Source organism: Microtus oregoni, unplaced genomic scaffold, assembly GCF_018167655.1.
Source record: "Microtus oregoni isolate MIOR12 unplaced genomic scaffold, Mior012 000011F_ref0000422, whole genome shotgun sequence".
Classification (NCBI taxonomy): Eukaryota; Metazoa; Chordata; class Mammalia; order Rodentia; family Cricetidae; genus Microtus; species Microtus oregoni.
Genome location: NW_024543070.1, coordinates 48,022,937 through 48,042,119, shown reverse-complemented (window position 1 = coordinate 48,042,119; position 19,183 = coordinate 48,022,937). Strand labels below are relative to the sequence as shown.

General features: G+C 42.2%; 1 protein-coding gene across 1 annotated transcript in view; it reads right to left on the bottom strand.

Annotated features, from left to right (window-relative positions):
- The window catches only part of LOC121453347 (kinesin-like protein KIF27), a 64,447-nt gene extending 45,538 nt beyond the window's left edge, over nt 1–18,909 (bottom strand). Inside the window, exons 1-4 of the mRNA XM_041660063.1 lie at nt 18,612–18,909; nt 12,197–12,397; nt 10,526–11,484; nt 7,762–7,905 (exon numbers count right to left, since the gene is read on the bottom strand). Coding sequence (XP_041515997.1) covers nt 7,762–7,905; nt 10,526–11,484; nt 12,197–12,397; nt 18,612–18,909 — 1,602 coding nt within the window. The remainder of the gene's footprint in view (nt 1–7,761; nt 7,906–10,525; nt 11,485–12,196; nt 12,398–18,611) is intronic.
- Between the last annotated feature and the right edge of the window lie 274 nt (nt 18,910–19,183).

Here is a 19,183-nt window from a genome sequence, read left to right as displayed (position 1 = left end):
TGATAGAAAAAAGTCACAGCTCAAAATGAAAAGTAAGGGGCTAGAGAGATGGCTCAGCGGTTGAGAGCAGTGGCTGCTCTTCAGAGGACCCACGTTCCATCCCCAGTGCCCAAATGGCAGCTAACAACTGTCTATATAACTGTACTCTCCTGGGGTCTGATGACCTCTTCTGGTATGCAGACATACATGCAGACAAGACATCTCTACACAGAAAATACATAATTTAATGAAATAAAAAGTAAAAAGAAGATTGAAGAATATAGCTCAGTAGTAGAGTGTTTATCTATCACGTATGAGGCTATAGGTTCAGCCAGTTCCCAGTAACACAAACACACACATGCAAATACACACAGAAGAGGGAGGGAGAGAGGCAGAGAGCAAGCTGGGGATTTGTACATAAATGTACAGAGTGCTGGCCTAGCATTCATGAGGCCCTGGATCACATTGCCAGAATATATGAATATATGACAATCAACACAGTTCCACAGACCAATAAATAATCAGGAAGATGAAATTTTTGTAAGCTACATTTTTAAAAAGTACTTAATAAATCTAGCAAGGTGTGGTGGGTCACATCTGTAATGCCAGCACTCAGAAGGCAGAGGCAGGTAGACCTCTGAGTTCCAAAGTAGCCTGGTCTACACAGTACATTGTAGAGCAGCCAGGGCTACATAGTAAAGTAGGTCCTGTCTCAAGAACAAAAGCCATCTAAACAAAACAAGAATAAAACTAACAAAATATGTCTAATATTTATACAAAGTAAATTATTTGGAAAAGATGAAACAAAATATAAATAAATGGAAGAATATACTGTGTTCATAGATGAAAAGCTGTTATTCTTGGCAGGCAGAGCAGCCCATGACTTTAATTCACAGAGGCAGGCAGATAACTCCCACATACATAAATAAAAATGAGTCTTTTATGAAATGAAAATTGTAAGTAATTTCCTTGATGACTATTATCTTAATTAGTGTTTCTACTGCTGTGAAGAGACACCATGACCACCGCAATTCTTATAAAGGGAACATCCAATTGGGCAGCTTACAGTTCAGATCCATTATCGTCAGGGCAGGACGCGGCAGACTTCAGGCAGACTTGATGTTGGAGAGGTAGCAGAGAGTTCTACATCTTCTGCAGGCAACAAGAAGTGGTCCCAGATCCTGGGTGTGGCTTGAGCATATATGAGATCTCAAAGCCCACCCCCCATAGTGACACACTTCCTCCAACAAGACCATGCCTACCCCAGCAAAGCCACACCTCCTAATAGTGCCACGCCCTTTGGGGCATTTTTTTTCAAACTACCACAAACACAGACAAAAACACGCAAGAAAATGTTCACAAACAATTCAAGAGCACAGAAAAGGAACATCCACTTGATCACACTGGCTTCATTCTAGCAATGCAGAGATAGTTCAACACAGCTTAGAGCAATAAAACTAAAAAAAAAAACTATAAAAAATGCCTACTATAAACAGCCTCAAGGTCAGAAATCACATGATCATCCCAAAAGATCCTTTCATGATAAAGACCCTAGACAGACTAGGGATGAGGGGAATCATATCTCTGTATAATAGAGGCAGTATGTGACAAACTCACAGCAAACACCATGGTAAATGAAGACAAACTCAAGTACTCCAACTAAAAACTAGAACAAGATGAGCAGGTATACTTTTCCCACTGTTATTCAATATGCTATGTAGCATGAATAATAAAAATCCGGAGATAGATATTGGGGCTCAACCTGAAGATCAGAAAAGCAAAGCAGCCAGCCGAGGCTCTTAATCTCTACCTCAGTCCGAAATGACGATCCTGCCTCCAGGAATCCTCAGATGGAAACTGAGTTGAGGTCTCTTCCCATTTTATATTCCTCTCCAGTTCTGGGATTAAAGGCATGCACCACCAGTGCCTGCCCTCTAAGGCCAACTAGTGTGGCTACTGGGATTACAGGCACGCACCACCACTGCCTAGCCTGTGTGGCTGACCAGTGGAGCTGTTTTACTCTCTGATCTTCAGGCAAGCTTTATTTATTAAAATACAAGTGAAATGCCACTACAGTGTTATTTAAAGTCTTAGTTAGAATACTGAGACAAGAAACATGAATGTAAGGAGCCGAGACTCAGGAGGCAGATCTCTGTGAGTGTGAGGCTAGTGTGTCCTACAAATCCAGGTCCAAGCTTGCCAGGGCTACAAAATGAGACCCTGTCTCAAAAGACAACAATAATGGAAAACAAAGAAGTCTAAGTGTCCTCACTGGCTGGTGATCTCCATGAGTCTAAGGACTCCAGCAGAAAATCTCAGTGCTGACAAGCATCAAAGTGGCACAATCAGCAGGAAAAAACACTAGCTCTCCAGTCCACCTATGACAGGTACACTAAGAAACACTCCTCACAACAGCCTGAAACCAAAGTAAAATACTGTTGTGGGAATTCACTCAGCCAACAGCCTTCTGGGTATCAGCCCATCAGAGCGCGGTCTGAGGCACTAGAAGTGCAGACAAAAAGCACGCTCACTCTCCCTTGAGTTGTGGTCAGAGTTCTGTTCACAACTTCCAGGGCCCACAGAGGACAGAGGCTCTCTACTCTTATTGTGAGTTTTTTCCCCAAATAAATAAAACCTTGTTCTCTTTTCTTCAGGGCTCTTGTGGATCTCGCTAATTATTTCCACAAAATACCTCGGAATGAGCCTAGACCAGGGGTGAATGACATCTACAGGGAAAACTTTAAAATCCAAAGAAATAACTGAGGAAGACATTAAAAGATGGCAAAACTTCTCAGGGCAAGGGCTGGAATAATTAACATTCGGAAAATGTCCATCTTACTTCTTCACAGAACTAGAAAACAGTCCTAAAATTCATATGGAATCACAAAAGACCTAGAGAGCCAAAGATTCTGAGCAAAAAGAATACATACATGATTAAGTGTCACGCCTGGTTTCAGTTATAAAACAGAGCATAGTAACAAAGAACGAAGTAGTATCCGCATAGTCAGTGATCCAACTGACTTTTTTTTTTTTTTAAAGATTTATTTATTATGTATACAACTTTCTGCCTCCACACGCCAGAGGGCGCCAGATCTCTTTACAGATGGTTTGGAGCCACCATGTGGTTGCTGGGAATTGAACTCAGGATCTCTGGAAGAGCAGACAGTGCTCTTAACCACTGAGCCATCTCTCCAGCCCCCCAACTGACTTTTGAGAGAGATGTTAAAGCAAACAACTCCACCCCCCCCCAAAAAAAAAAAACAACAGCAACAAACCCCACTGTTGAAAAAAAACAGCCCCTTCAACAAATGTTGGAAAACTGGATGTCGATATGGAGAAGAATTAAACTGGATCCTCATTGCTCACCCTCCGCAAAAAGCAACTCCAGACGGATCAAGGGCCTTAATATAAAACTTGCAAACACTGACGCTGGCAAAAGAGAAGGTGGGAGGCGTATTGCAGCCACAGTACAGATAAGGAGTTTCTAAGTTAGACTCCAGCCACTCAAGAAATAGGACAACAATCAGCAAGTGGGCTCTCATGAAATTAAAACGCTTCTGTAAAGCTAAGGAAACTGTCAACCAAGTGGAGAGGCGGTCTACAAAATGGGGAAAATCTTTGCCAACTACATATCTGACAGAGAACTATATCCAGAATACACAGAGAAGCTAAAACTAAACATTCCTTAAAAACAGAACCACGGATCTAAACAGCGAGTTCTCAAAGGAATACAAATGGCTAGTCAAGACTTTTAAAGTGGTTCACATGACTCATCTAGAAAGGGAAAACTAAAATTACTTTTAGCTAACATCTTACCCTAGTCACAATGGCTATTGAAAACCCAAAGTGATGGCAAGGTGGTTATTAAGTTAAGAATGTTTGTTGCCAATCCTAATGTGCTTCCCATGGCCCACATGGTGGGAGGAGAAAATCAACTCCAGTAAAGTATCCTCTGACCTCCAGAAGTACACGGTGGCACATGTACATAAATGCACTGCATGTACGGGGCGGGGAAGGGAGCATAAATAAATGTAGAAGAAAATAAAAGGGCAACAATGGTGGCAAGAATGTGGGGGAACAGGCAATTCTCTCTGTTGACAGTCTTATATGTGGATCCTAACTTCAAAACCTCCAGACTTCCACGTTCCAGTTGGAGTAAATACTTGCACAGCCCAGGTAGCAAGAACAGTCCATTAGAGGTGGACAAGAAAGTGAGTTTTTCATGTGGGTGGGAAGAGCAAAAACCATCTGCTATGAAGTCGAGGGAGCAATATCAGGGGTTGAAAACTGAGATGGGATGAGGGTACAGAGATTGGGGAAAGGGAAGGCTGGAGAAAGGGCCAACCCAAACCTGCACAGGACTACAAAGACTATATAACCAAATCCAAACAGCATGCCACATGCATTAAAACACAGAATGTCTGTTTATTTAAACTATGTGGTGTGTATGTTACACAGAACAATGAAACAGAGTTCTTACATCCGAGTATTTACAGTCAACTGATTTTTGACAAAGACAGTGTGCTGACTAGTCCTATGTCAGCTTGACACAAGCTAGAGTTATCTTTCAGGAGGGAAACTCAACTGAGAAAATGCCCTATAACATTGGGCTGCTGGTCATTTTTTTAATTAGTGACTGATAGCAGCCAGGTGGTGGTGGTGCACTCCTTTAATCCCAGTTCTTAGGAGGCAGAGGCAGGTGGATCTCTGAGTTTGAGGCCATCCTGGTTTACTGTCCCGGAACTGGAGTGAGTTCCGGAACAACTGGGCTACACAGAAACTCCTTGTCTTGAAAAACAAAGGCAAAAGATAAACAAAAAATTAGTGATTGATGGAGAAGAGACCAGAACACTGTATATGGTGCCATCTCTGGGTTGGTGGTCCTGGGTTCTATAAGAAGGTAAACTGAGCAAGTCATGAGAAGCGAGCCTCCATGGCCTGTTGTAGAATCAACCCTAGCACATACCTCTAATCCAAAAGCTTTCTGCTTGAATATTATAAACATGATTAAATAAAGTCAACCATAGGTCAAGAGGCAGAGCAACCAATCAGTTGACAGAAAGTGAACATAGGATGATTAAGAAAAAAACATATAGAGTAAGGGGAAGAGACACTGAGTTTCAGGAGACTTGTTTGAGATGGCAGGAGAGAGGAGAGGCTTTGGGGAGAGGAAGGTCAGTTGGGTGCTTTCTCTGTTTTTCTGAGCTAGCAGGCTTTCACCCCAGCATCTGGTTCCCAAGTCTTTATTGGTAAAAGTGAACAATGGCCTCTGGGTCAGCTCCTGCCTCCAGGTTCCTGCCTGTCTGAGTTCCTGTACCAACTTCCTTTGATGATGAACAACATAGAAGTATTAAGCCAAATAATACTTTCCTCTCCAATTTGGTTTTTGGTCATAATGTTTTGTCTTCAGCAACAGATAACCTATTAGGACAGAAGTTAGAACCAGGAGTGGGGTGTTGCTGTGACAGACCTGACCATGTTTTGGGGAGGATTGTGGAAGGACTTTGAATTTTGGGCTAGAAAAGCCATTGAGTGGTCAGAACAATGCAGACAATGGAGGCCTGGCTTATGAAGTTTCAGAGGGAAAAGTCAATACTCTATCATGGGCTTTTTCTATTTTGAATTAAAATTCTGTCACTCTGGTCAGCTGTGTAACAAGAGACCAGCACAACTGAAGTGGAACCTTTACGTTACTGTAACAACCGATGTTGGTTAGCTGGAGCTAAGAAATTCGTGGTGATTCAGAAAAGACCAGCATCAATTGTTGAGCAAAAATCTTCTGAGAAGCATTTCCTCAGAGTCACCACACAGAAGCTGTGTGTCAGAGGGGACCAAGGTTGTACCTCATACTGGAAGCCAAACTTTGGCATTATTAAGAATAACCAAGGTAGTGCTGGTTTTAAAGAAATGAAGTTGAGAGTTGGCACTGTAAGAGGCCAGGAGAAGTCATTGGTGATGATGTAGCCTCAGTGGAAGTTGAAACCCCAGAACAGAAGGGGTCATGCAGAGAAGTTGAGGCAAGGAGAAAGCTTATGAGAGGATACTGGTGAAAGTGCAGCCCAGTTACAGCAGAAGACCCCAGCATTTTGGTGATGTGGGATTCCCCTCTGTATGCTGTGAATATATTTTATTACCATTGGTTAGCAAATCTACTTTGGCCTATGGCAAGGCAGAATATAGTAAGGTGCGAAATCTGAATAGAGATATATATAGAGAGAGTAGACAGAGTCAAGGAGATGCCATGTAGCTGCCGAAGGAGACAGAACTGGAACCTTACTGGTAGACTACAGCCTTCTGGTGATACACAGATTAATAGAAATGGGTTAACAAGATGTAAGAGCTACCTTGATTAATGGAGGAGGGCCTGCCCATTGTAGGTGGTGTCACCTCTAGGCTGGTGATCCTGGGTTCTATAAGAAAACAGACTAAGCAAGCCACAATGAACAAGCCAGTAAGCAGCACCCCTCCATGGCTTCTGCATCAGCTCCTGCCTCCCAGGTTCCTGCCCTGTTTGAGTTTCTGTCTCAGTTTCTTTGATGTTAAATGGCAATATGAAAATGTTAAGCCAAATAAACCCTTTCCTCCCCCAATTTACTTTTTAGCCATGGTGTTTTGTCACAGCCTTAGAACCCTAACTTATATATACAGTAAAAATACAGTGGAGAAAAGACAGTATTTTCAAGAAATTGTGCTCAAGAAATTGGATATTCATACAGAGAATAAAGAAACTGGACTTTAGTGTCTTCTATACAAAAATCAACTTAAAATGGGTCAAAATGCAAGGTCTGAAATTAAAAGGGAAAAATAAAAACAGAAGAAATATTGCAGGACCTGGGCTGGAGAGATTGCTCAGAGGTTAAGAACACTGACTGTTCTTCCAGAGGTCCTGAGTTCAATTCCCAGCAACCACATGATGGCTCACAACCATCTGTGATGAGGTCTGACGCCCTCTTCTGGCATAGAGGTGCACATGCAGGAGGAACATTGTATACACAGTAAGTAAATCTTTAAAAAAAATATTGCAGGACCCTAGTCTGAGCAAAATATTGTGTTTTGTTTTTGAGACAGGGTCACATTATGTAACCCCAGATGGCCTAGAACTCCCTGTGTAGACCAGGCTGGACTCTAAATCACAGAGATCATTTGCCTCTGCCTCCTGAGTGCTGGGGTTAAAGGTATGAGCCACTACAATTGGCCTTGGACAAAAAATTTTAAATATACAGGCATATCTGTGTTACTTATATGAATTCCAAGACAGAGAATTTCAAAGACTTAACTAAAATCAAAGAGCAAATCATTCATGTAGTTTAAGAGGTTAACCTTGTGAATTATAAAAGTTTAAACTTTTATGATTACCTTCTAATTGCTTTGGGATTTGAGAAAAGACACAGAGAGAGAGAATGTCACGAGAGACTTAGCCCACGGTCTTGCACATACCAGGTAAGCTGTTTACCACTGCCCCACACCACCAGTCCTGCCTTGCAGTCCGTAACATTCATTGCCTAGTAATTTGACAAAAGTGAATGAAAGAGGCTGGAGAAACTATAATTAATGCATAATTTGTAAATCAAATCCACAGGTATTTTCTTTGTCTGTGAAACACACGCCAGGTTAACAACAAAAATGGTTTCCCCTTAAGATTTAGGGTTTAAAAAATAATTCAGTTGCCAGTGTCCACAGCTATCCACAGGAAACGCCCCTCGGGAAAGCACCAGTCTATGGTTTAAGATGCTCTCCGTCCACCCGGACGCTGTGCTACAGACTCTGTGAGCCCAGCCCTACCTGCAATCTATTCACTTTCTGGGCTTCTTTCAAAGACACCGCGTGCCCTTTGTTCTCCTGCGCCATCACCTGCACCTGATTCCTTAGCTCCTCCATCTCCAGTTCCTTCTGAGTGAGCAGCACTTGGTCAGCAGCCAGGGCACACTGGGAGGAAAGGAAGACAGAGCTCAGAATTACTCAGAGAACTACATGATGATATAATCTGAGAAAGACATACATAGAGGGGCCATCACCGTGATGCCATGAAAATAAGATTTTCTTGATAATTTTTTCCTCTATATAAAAATTAGTTATCTAGGGTCTAGAGTACAATTGTAACTTTGCTAAACTTGTCATGAGACTTTAATGTGGGTTTTAATAATCAAAGCTCTCATCTTCCTATAAGACCTATAAGATATAAAAATTCATTTGGGCATTTAAATAGTTTCCTTGTGGATTTTTAATACATTCACTAGCAAGAGACAGATTCTAAAGTCCAGAAATAAAATGTAATGTCTTTATTTCTTGTTTCTGACTAATTTTGTTAGGTTCAGTATAAACTTAAGATACAGAGTAAACAGTTTTTTAAACTAAATAAGCACAAAGAATCTGTCAGGCAGACTGATAGGTATTAAGCGTGGGTGTGCCTTTAAGGTCTTGTACAAAGGCTGAGGGAAAGCACCGTAAATGTGAACGGTACCATTCCATGGGGACAAAAATGAGCTGGAATACCAGCGTTTACCTGTCTTCTTCCTGACGGGGGGGGGGCCTTATGCTCCAGCTGTCATGGCAGCTCTGTCATCAAGGACTGGACCCTCAAAACTGTGATCCAAAATGAGTCCTCCTCTCTGTAGGCTGCTCTCGTGAGGGATTTTTCCCAGCAACAAGAAAAGTAACTGACAGAAAAAAATTGCTACTAAGAAGTAGGGCAATGTTGTGATGAAGCTCATCACATGACCTGGTTTGCCGGAGGACTATGAAAGTTTGGAAAATTAATGTAGAAAACCCTCGAATGCTACACTTGGAGCTTAGTGGGTCATTCCGGCAGCAGTTTGGTTGACCAGAAGAAATGTGGAGCGTGAAGACTCAGTTCATGAGGCTTCAGAGGGAAACCGGGACTCTAATGGGAACTGTTACAGGCTGACACAGCCTGTCCATGAGAACTTGAGTGAGGCTGAATTCAAAGCATTCTGGACTAATTTGTTTAGTGAAGAAAACTTCAAACAAGAAAGCATTCAGGTTACAGCATAGTAACTACTCAATGCTCTTACCTAGATCTACACAGCGAAAGAGAAAGCTACAAGAAGAGCATACACTGTCGGCAAAATGTACTGCTTGCCAGGGAAAGAAACGGGTAGAAAGGTGGCTAAAAAAACAGCTGTAATTGTTAATGAAATTAGAACTGTTAAAAACAACAACAACAACAAAAAAAAAAAAAAACCCCAGTGCTTTGCACTAGGACAAGAGGAAATGTGCCCTGATGGCAAGATTCTACCTAAGAAAGGCTCCATCTTGTGAGAATGAAAATTCATCTGATAGAAGAGAGACCAAGCTGCTGCTGTTGTTGAAGGGGTTCCCTTCCAGAAACAGCTGCCTAGGACAGCATTTCATCCAAAGGTGAACACAGCTGCAGCATCACCTGGCAGCATTATCCAGGAGATAACTGCCTTTGTAGGCATGACAGAAACAAAAGTGGAAGGTCGTGGAGGCTTGTACCAAGTTTGTAGAAAGCCACTGAGACTAGCCAATGTACTGCAATGTAGAATTGCCTGAAAGGAATCCCTAAGGGTCAACAGGTAAAGCTGTGAGGGCAATGCCGACACTGTTATGAAACCTCAGAACATTGGAGATGCCAGGGCCATGGGACACTGATTAAGGAAAGCTATAGACACGCAGTAATACAAGCCTAAGAGAGAGGCTATCTGTACAAAAGCAGCAGAGCTGGAGAGGTGTGGCGACCCAAGTCCTTTGTGGCCCAGATGATATATCACAAGCCCCAGATGCTGGACATGAAGTTGCAAGATGTGGTGTTTTCCTTGCTGGGTTTCAATCCTGCTTTGGTCCCATTTCCTTGCTAGGATCTGTTTCTGTAATGCATATGTTTATTTGGTGCCATTGCCCACTGAAATTGTAGAGGTCCAAAGTTAAGATACCTGAGTTTCAGAGGATACTTTAGACTTCTGAGCAATCTTTAGACTATGGGGATGTTTAGAGATTAAGTAAATATATTTTGAATTGAGATGAAAATGAGACCAAGAAACAGGGATGGAATGTTACGACCAAAAATAATGGATGTCAAGTTGATAAGGGATGGAATTGTAACGGTTGATCTTCATTGTCAACTTTCTAACTTCTGAAATTCCAAAGCAACTTTTGGAATTTACTTGTCCCAGTAAATGCAGTCCTTAAACAAGTGCTGTCTGATTCAGGTGTAAGAGCTCACATTCATAGCCAGCACTTAGGAAGCAGAGGCAGGAGCACTATCTAGGGCTCAAGACCAGCCTGGATAATCGATTAAGACCTTATTTCAAAGAAGATAAAATAGATCTGGGACTGTATCTCAGAAAGGAAAGTACTTTCCTAGCATATGCAAGGAAAGTGTTCAATCCCCATTACCACCAGAGTGGGAAGGGGCGTTCTATTAGTCTGCTAGGAACACACACTCCTAAAATCCCAGAACACAAGAAACAAAGGAAAGAGTTCAGGTACACACTGAGGTCCAGCCAGGGTTACATGGCAAGACGCTGTCTCAAAAAATACATTAATTAAAGTAATGTCTAAGTACCTGGTACTTCTTAAGTTCTCTCTTCAGCTGGAGAACTGTCACATGCTGGGGTCCTTCCTCCGTGTCCCCAACGCCCTGGTGTCCTGGAAATGGGGTGATGACAGCCTTCCTGACTTCCTGAGTCCTGCTAAACCACTCCTGGAGTTTGTGCTGCTGCTTCTGGTTTAGCCTGACTGCATCTTTTAAGTCCACCAGGAATGCAAATGCTTGCTCTACGCAGTCCTGGTAGCCCAGACACTCCTCCTGGAGCTGGGTTACCTGCTCCTCTAGAGAGTGAAGCCGGTTTTGGTCGGGAATGCCCTCTGACGGGGTCTGGCTGGTTTGGCTGATACTGGCCTGATGGCTCTGCAAAGCTTCTCGAAGCAACTTAATCTCAAATTCCATCTCATCCATTCGGTCTGACTCGGGGCTAAAGTTTAAAGTAGGTTTGTTTCGAATGTTCCGAGCTCTGTTGGCATATTTGAGAGAATTTAAGGACTCGTCAAAATCTGAGGAGGATGGGCTGACGCATGTGATCATGACAGTCTTGGCACTGCCTCCCAGGGAGTCTTTGAGAAGCCGGGTAATTTTAGCATCCCTATATGGAATATGAGCACTCTTCCTGCGTGGGTCCCCAAGGGCACTGATGACGTTCCCTAAAGCAAGCAGCCCACTGTTGATCTGAATTGACTCTTTGAATCGTTCACCAGTGTTCCCCGTCTTGGTCACTCTTTCTGATCCTGCCAAATCCACAAAATGGAATTTGGAGACAATATGCCGATGTGAATACCATTCTCCATCTTCAGCTGTCTCTGGAGTTTTCTCAACTTGGCAAATGCTTATGGTAAAGATTGCATGGGATCTACTGGAGTGCTCATTCATCTGGGTGGTGCTCGTGTGCCTGGCAGCATTCCCCATCTCCAGGAGACTCATCACTTCATCCATGCTCTCTACTTGGCACTCCTTGGCCCCAACAATCACTTCAAACAGAAAGTTTTAAAACCATGCTTTCATCAAAATCCAGTACAATTAAATCAATCGCACAACAGTTACCCTTTGCTAAGCAACCCTAAAAGACAGTCCCTTTAAAAAAGCACTAATGTTTCAAATAGCATGTTTCCAGTGGTTCAAATACTAGCATCAGTCACTTTCATTCATTTCAGCAAAACTCCAAAAGGAACAGTTTTAAGAAATGGTATTATGCTTAAACTCTCAAAGGCGTATTTTATTGGTTAAAATCCAGTTGTTGCTTTTAGACAAATATCATACTTAATTGTTTAAAATGACTGGCAATCAAAATCCCTGGAGCTGGACTAATACAGCTCAGTGGGAGAGAATGTGCAAAGTATGAGGCCCTGGCTTCAAGAACAAACAAACAGAGACAAGGAACACTTTGCTTCAATATTTTGATTGTAATTATTACAGGAAAACATGAGCCATGCCTGGTGGCAGAAACCTGTGACCCCATCTATTCATGAGGTTGGGGCAAAAGGATTAAAGTTTAAAGCCATCCCAAATCAGAAGGTGGCACAGCACTGACCTAGCTGGATAACTTCCAGCACAGCAAAGCAAGTACATGAACAGAAAGCAAAAGCAAATTCACTATGCATATATTGTCTTAATTCTTAGAATATCAATGTGTTTTTCTAGATGCCACTGAAGGAACTCAATAATTTCACTGAGCTATGTCACCTGTGTTTCCCTTGTCATCTTCCCGGATGTGCAGGTCCTTCATGGATGTCTCCAGCTCTAGGAGATCTCTTAGGTCTTCCTTATACACCTCTATGTATGACACTTTGACTTTAAAGTCCACGCCAGGGTTTTCAGAGAGGCTCTGAAATATCTCCTGGATAGCTCGAGGGATGATGCCCTTTTGACCCTCCACAACTGATGCTAAAAATTCAGAAATAGAAAGCATAGCTGAGACTTGAAATATAAGAAAACTGGAATCTAAAATTTATGTTTAATATATTTTTCTTACATTTCTTTTATAAGAATTTAAAAACTGGGCAGGCATGGTGGCTCACACCTTTAATCCCAGCACTCCAGAGGCAGAGACAGCCTGGCTGGCCTACATACAGAGTTCCAGTCAGGATTACATAGCAAGACACGGTCTCAAAATGTATAGTAATTAATTGAATTAATGAACACAAGGACAGCTTGGTCTATATAGAAAGTTAAAAGCCTGCCAGGGCTAAACCACACAACCATAACATTCAGGGGGGAAAGGCAGGGGCATGATTCGTCAGATAAGAGCACTTGCTGCACAGGCACAAGCACCTGAGCTGAGAGCTCCAGCACTCATGTAAAGAGTCAGGCATGGCACAAGTGTGTTTGTAACTCCAGCAGGCAGAGATAGGAGGATCACTGGAGTTTGCTGATCACCAGCCTAACTCCAGGTTCAGTGAAAGACCCTGTATCAAGGGAATAGAGTTGTATACTATACAACATGTGTGTATACATACCATGCACATATACCTATATAAAACAATTCAGGGCAAACATTTTCACATGTACCCCTCATGCAGAATTTATTCATTTATTAAATATGCATTTAGTATCTACTATATATCATGCAATATTCTAGGGCCCTGGAAACAACCAATCAACAAAGTGAAAATTCTCTAATGTTGTGGGATTCCCCTGAGAAGAAAGAAGCAGTAGCAACAAAGACCAACTGTAGACTCTATGGTATATTAAATGTAGACCCTATGGTATATGAAATGTAGACCCTATGGTATATCACACTTCAAAGAACACATCAAAAAAATTATCCACCATGATCAAGTAGGCTTCATCCCAAGGATGTAGGGATGGTTCAACATACAAAAATCTGTCAATAAACCACATAACAAACTAAACAAACTAAAAGGAAAACAAAAACACATGATCATCTCATTAGATGCTAAAAAAGCCTTCAACTAAATCCACCACCCATTCATGATAAAGGTCTTAGAGAAATTAGGGATACTAGGAACATTCCTAAACATAATAAAGGCAATTTACAGCAAGCCGACACCCAACATCAAATTAAATAGAGGAACTCCAAGTGATTCCACTAAAATCAGGAATGAGACAGGGCTATCCGCTCTCTCCATATTGATTCAATAGAGTACTCGAAATTCTAAATAGAGCAATAAGGCAATAAAAGGAGATTGAGGGGATACAAATTAGAAAGGAAGAAGTCAAGCTTTCACTATTTGCAGATGATTTGATAGTATACATAAGTGACCCCAAAAATTCTACCAGGGAACTCCTACAACTGATAAACACCGTAAGTAATGTGGCTGGATACAAGATTAACTCAAAAAAAAAATCAGTAGCTCTCCATATACAATAATAAATGAGCTGAGAAAGAAACCAGAGAAACAACATTCTTTACAATAGCCAAAAATAACATAAAATATCTTGGGGTACCTCTAACCAAGCAAGTAGAAGACCTGTATTACAAGAACTTTAAATCTTTGAAGAAAGAAACTGAAGAAGACACCAGAAAATAAAAAGATCTTCCATGCACGTGGATCATAATGATTAACATAGTAAAAATGGCAATCTTACCAAAAGAGATCTATAGCCGGGCGGTGGTGGCGCACGCCTTTAATCCCAGCACTCGGGAGGCAGAGGCAGGCGGATCTCTGTGAGTTCGAGACCAGCCTGGTCTACAGAGCTAGTTCCAGGACAGGCTCCAAAGCCACAGAGAAACCCTGTCTCGAAAAACAAACAAACAAACAAAAAACCAAAAGAGATCTACAGATTCGATGAAATTCCCATCAAAATTCAAACACATTTCTTCACAGATCTTGAAGGAACAATACTCAACTTCATATGGAAAAACAAAACACACAGGATAGCTAAAACGATTCTGTACAATAAAAGAAGTTCTGGAGGCATCGCCATGCCTGACTTAGAGCTCTACTACAGAGTCACAGTAATAAAAACAGACAGGTGGATCAATGGACTCGAACTGAAGACTCTAATGTAAATCCACATATTTATAACCACCTGATTTTTTACAAAGTCAAAATTATACAATTGAAAAAAAAAGAAAGCAGCCGGACGGTGGTGGTGCACGCCTTTAATCCCAGCACTCGGGAGGCAGAGGCAGGCGGATCTTTGTGAGTTCGAGACCAGCCTGGTCTACAAGAGCTAGTTCCAGGACAGGCTCCAAAACCACAGAGAAACCCTGTCTCAAAAAAACCAAAAAAAAGAAAAAAAAGAAAGCATCTTCAACAAATGGTGCTGGCATGACTAGGTGTCAGCATGTAGAAGAAGGCAAATAAATCCATATTTATCACCCTGCACAAAATTCAAGTCCAAGTGGATCAAAAACCTCAACATAAGCCCAGTTACACTGAAGCTGACAGAAGAGAAAGTGGGAAGTAGCCTTGGATGCATTGGCATAGGAGACAACTTCCTGAAGAGAACACCAGCAGCACAGACACTGAGATCGACAATTAATAAATGGGACCTCCTGAAACTGAAAAGCTTCTGTAAGGCAAAGGACACGGTCAATAAGACAAAACAGCAGCTTTCGGAATGGGAAAAGATCTTCACCAACTCCCCACCTGGCAGCAGAGAACTGATCGTCAAAATATATAAAGAACTCAAGAAATTAGACATCAAAATACCAAATAATCAGGCTGGAGAGATGACTCAGTGGTTAAGAGCACTGACTGTTCTTCCAGAGAACCTGGGTTCAATTCCCGGCACCCACACGGCAGCTTACAACTGTCTGCAACCCCAGTTCCAGGGGATCTGATACCTTCATGCCAATGCACACAATATAAAGCTAAATAAATTGTTAAAAAAGAAAAACAAACGATCCAATGTTTAAATGGAGTACAGATTTAAACAGAGAATTCTCAACAGTAGAATCTCAAATGACCGAGAAACACTTAAAAATTGTTCATCCTTATCTATCAGGGAAATGCAAATCAAAACAATGCCGAGATACCATCTTATACTTGTCAAAATGGCTAAGATCAAAAAATGCTAAGAACAGCCTATATTGGAGAGGATGCGGAGTAAGGGGAACACTCCTCCACTGCTGGTGGGAGGGTAAACTTATACAGTCACTTTGGAAATCAGTATGGCAGTTTTTCAGAAAATTGGGAATAAACCTACCTCAAGACCCAGCTATACGAATCTTGGGCACACACCCAAAGGATGCTCAATCATACCACAAGAACACTTGCTCAGCTGTGTTCGCAGCTATACGAATCCTGGGCACACACCCAAAGAATGCTCGATCATACCTCAAGAACACTTGCTCAGCTGTGTTCACAGCTATACGAATCCTGGGCACACACCCAAAGGATGCTCGATCATACCTCAAGAACACTTGCTCAGCTGTGTTCACAGCAGCATTATTTCTGATATCCAGAACCTGGAAACAACCTAGATGCCCCTCAAATGAAAAATGGATAAAGAAAATGTGATACATTTACACAAAGAAGTATTACTCAGCAGCAAAAACAATGGCATCATGAAATTTGCAGATAGATGGATGGAACTAGAAAAAAACAACCTGAGTGAGGTAAACCAGACTCAGAAGGACAAACACGGTATGTACTCATAAGCTCCACTTTAGTAGCTGTAAAGCAAAGGATAACAAGGCAACAATCCACAGCCCAGGGAAGATATGTAACACAGAGGACCCTAAGAGGGGTGCATGAATTTCCCTAGGAAGGGGAAATAGAAGAGATCTCCTGGGAAGCTAGGGGCAGAGGGTGAGGGACATGGAGAGGATGTGGGAAGGTGAATATGAGGGAACGGGTTGGTCGACTTGGGGGTGAAACAGAGAGGAAGAATAATGAAACAGGTATCTTGATATAGTGGGCCATTTGGGAGTTAGAGATGATGGAGGAAGGTCATTGGTTAAGTAATAAAGAAACTGCTTGGCCTCATAGGTTAAAACATAGGTGGGAGGAGTAAACAGAACAGAATGCTGGGAGGAAGAGGAAGTGAGCTCAGATGCCGCTGCTCCCCAGGAAAGACGTAATGAAGCTCTGACCCAGGATGGACATAGGCTAGAATCTTCCCGGTAAGCGCACCTTGGAGTGCTACACACATTATTAGAAATGGGCTAACCCAGGTGCGAGAGTTAGCAGAGAAGAGGCTAGATATAATGGGCCAAGCAGTGTTTAAAAGAATATAATTTGTGTGTTGTTATTTCGGGTAAAGCTAGCCAGTGGCGGGAGCTGGGTGGCGGAATGCAGCCAGCAGCTCCTACTACATAGAGAGAAACCTGGTGCCAGGGAAACTCCCAGGAATCCACAAGGATGACCCCAGGTGAGACTCCTGGCAATAGCGGGGAGCATGCCTGAACTGGCCTTCTCCAGTAATCAGATTGGTGACTACCCTAATTGTCATCAGAGAGCCTTCATCCAGTAACTGATGGAAGCAGATGCAGAGATCCACAGCCAAGCACTGGGCCAAACTCCTGGAGTCCAGTTGATGAGAGAGAGAAGGGACTGTATGAACAAGAAGGGGAGAGAGGTCAAGATCATGATGGGGGAACCCACAGAGGCAGCTGACCTGTACTCTGGACAAACAGCTAGGGAGCCATCATAGGACAGACCTAGGCCCTCTGCACGTGGATGACAGTTAAGTAGCTTAGTCTGTTTGTGGGGCCCCTAGCACTGGGATCAGGACCTGTCTCTGGCCCATAAGTTTGCTTTTTGGACCCTATTCTCTATGCAGAGATGCCTGGGAGCTTGGTCCTGTATCAATGTAATATGCCATGCTTTGTTGACTCCCATGGGAGGCCTGCCCCTTCTGAAAGGAGGAGGAGGAGATAGGAAGTATAGATGGGAGGTGGGGGGAGGGAAGGGAAGAGAAGAGGGAGGAGAAACTGTGGTTGGTATGTAAAACAAATAAAAAATTTAATTAAAAAAGAAAAGAAGGGCTGGAGAGGTGGCTCAGAGGTTAAGAGCACTGGCTGCTCTTCCAGAGTTCCTGAGTTCAATTCCCAGCAACCATATGGTGACTCATAACCATGTATTATGAGATATGGTGCCCTCTTCTGGCCTGCGGGGATACATGCAGACAGAACACTATATATATATATATATATATATATATAACAAAATAATAAATAAACAAAAGTCAAAAAAAAAAGAAAAGAAAAAAAGCCAGGTGGTGGTGATGCATGACTTTAATCCCAGCACTGGGAGGCACAGACAGGTGGATCTCTGTGAGTTTGAAGCCGGTCTGGTCTACAGAGTGAGTTCCAGGACAGTCAGGACTACACAGAGAAACCCTGCCTCTAGAAAATGAAAGAAAAAAAGAAAAGACGTGCTGCAAAAAAGAAAGTCAGCACAGAAGTTCCCCAAAACCCAGAACTAGAACTTCCATATGGCTGTTATAATATTCCTAAGTATCTTCTAAGTATCTATTTCAGCTGCTTTTTATTTTCTAGATTATTTATGTTATATTTGTGGCTGTTTTGACAACATGTATGCATGTGCACCATGAGTGTGCCTGGTATCCAGGGAGGTCTGAAGAGAGCACCGGGGTTTCCTAGTACTAGAGTTGAGATAGCTGTGAGCCACATGTTGGTGCTGGGACTCAACCCTGGTTCCGTCTTACAGTACCAAGTGCTCTAATCCACCACGCCATCGTTCTGGCCCTGGTTAAAGGACTCTAGGACATCACGGAAACACCTGCACATCTCTGATCACTGCTCAACTATTCACAACAGGCAAGAAATGGAACCAGCCTAGATGGAGGCAAGGGAATCATAATTTCAAAGACTACTTGTGCTACAGAATAAGTTTTAAGGGCAACTGAGTGACTTTCCCTTGCACCAAAAAGGTAAAAACGAGGCTTAGGGATCTAGCTCAGTAGCTGGTGCTTAGCCAGCAAGCACAGCAACCAAGCACTATTTCCAGGACCTTAGAATCAAAATCAAAATTTTAAGGTCTATGATGGACTCAAACAGATGGCCACACACCAGCGTTTAAAGCATCAAGAACAGGAGACGAGCCTAGGCTCATCGGCAGGGCAAAGTCAAACAAAGCACACCCAATAAAACAGTGCTCAGTCACAAACGAAATGAATTCTTCACACACGCTATAAAAGGGGAAGTGAGAGTTGAGAGTCTTACCAACATGGCCTCCTCCAATGGTGTATGTCTTCCCAGATCCAGTTTGTCCATACGCAAAAACCGTTGCGTTATAACCCTCGATGAGTGACAGCACTAGGGGCTTTATGCATATATTATAAACTTCATCCTGAGTGGAATTTTTGCCAAAAACAAAATCAAAAGTAAAAACTCTGTCTCTGCCAATGATAATCTGTTGGGTGTTGGGAACATCCCTCACACAAATTTGATGTTTATGAAGAACTTCTTTGCAAAGTAGAGGTCTAATTCTTACAGCGACTTTTACTGGTATTTCTTCCATGGCAGCTTGAACTTTACTGAATAGATTATCTACTTAATGTTCAGTAACAATGTGAGAAACACCCATTTTATGGAAGATCTGGACTCCTGCATATCAAAATAAAAGATATAATTTAATTACTGGCTCCATTTATGCAAATAAAACCACACGTTTCAAAGCAAAGTCTTTAGAACAGATTCTTTACCAGTACAAATTAAATTACAAAGTTTATCTGACTTGCAAAGTGCTTAATTTAATAATTAAATAATTCAGCATTTAGGCTTGGTTCAAAATA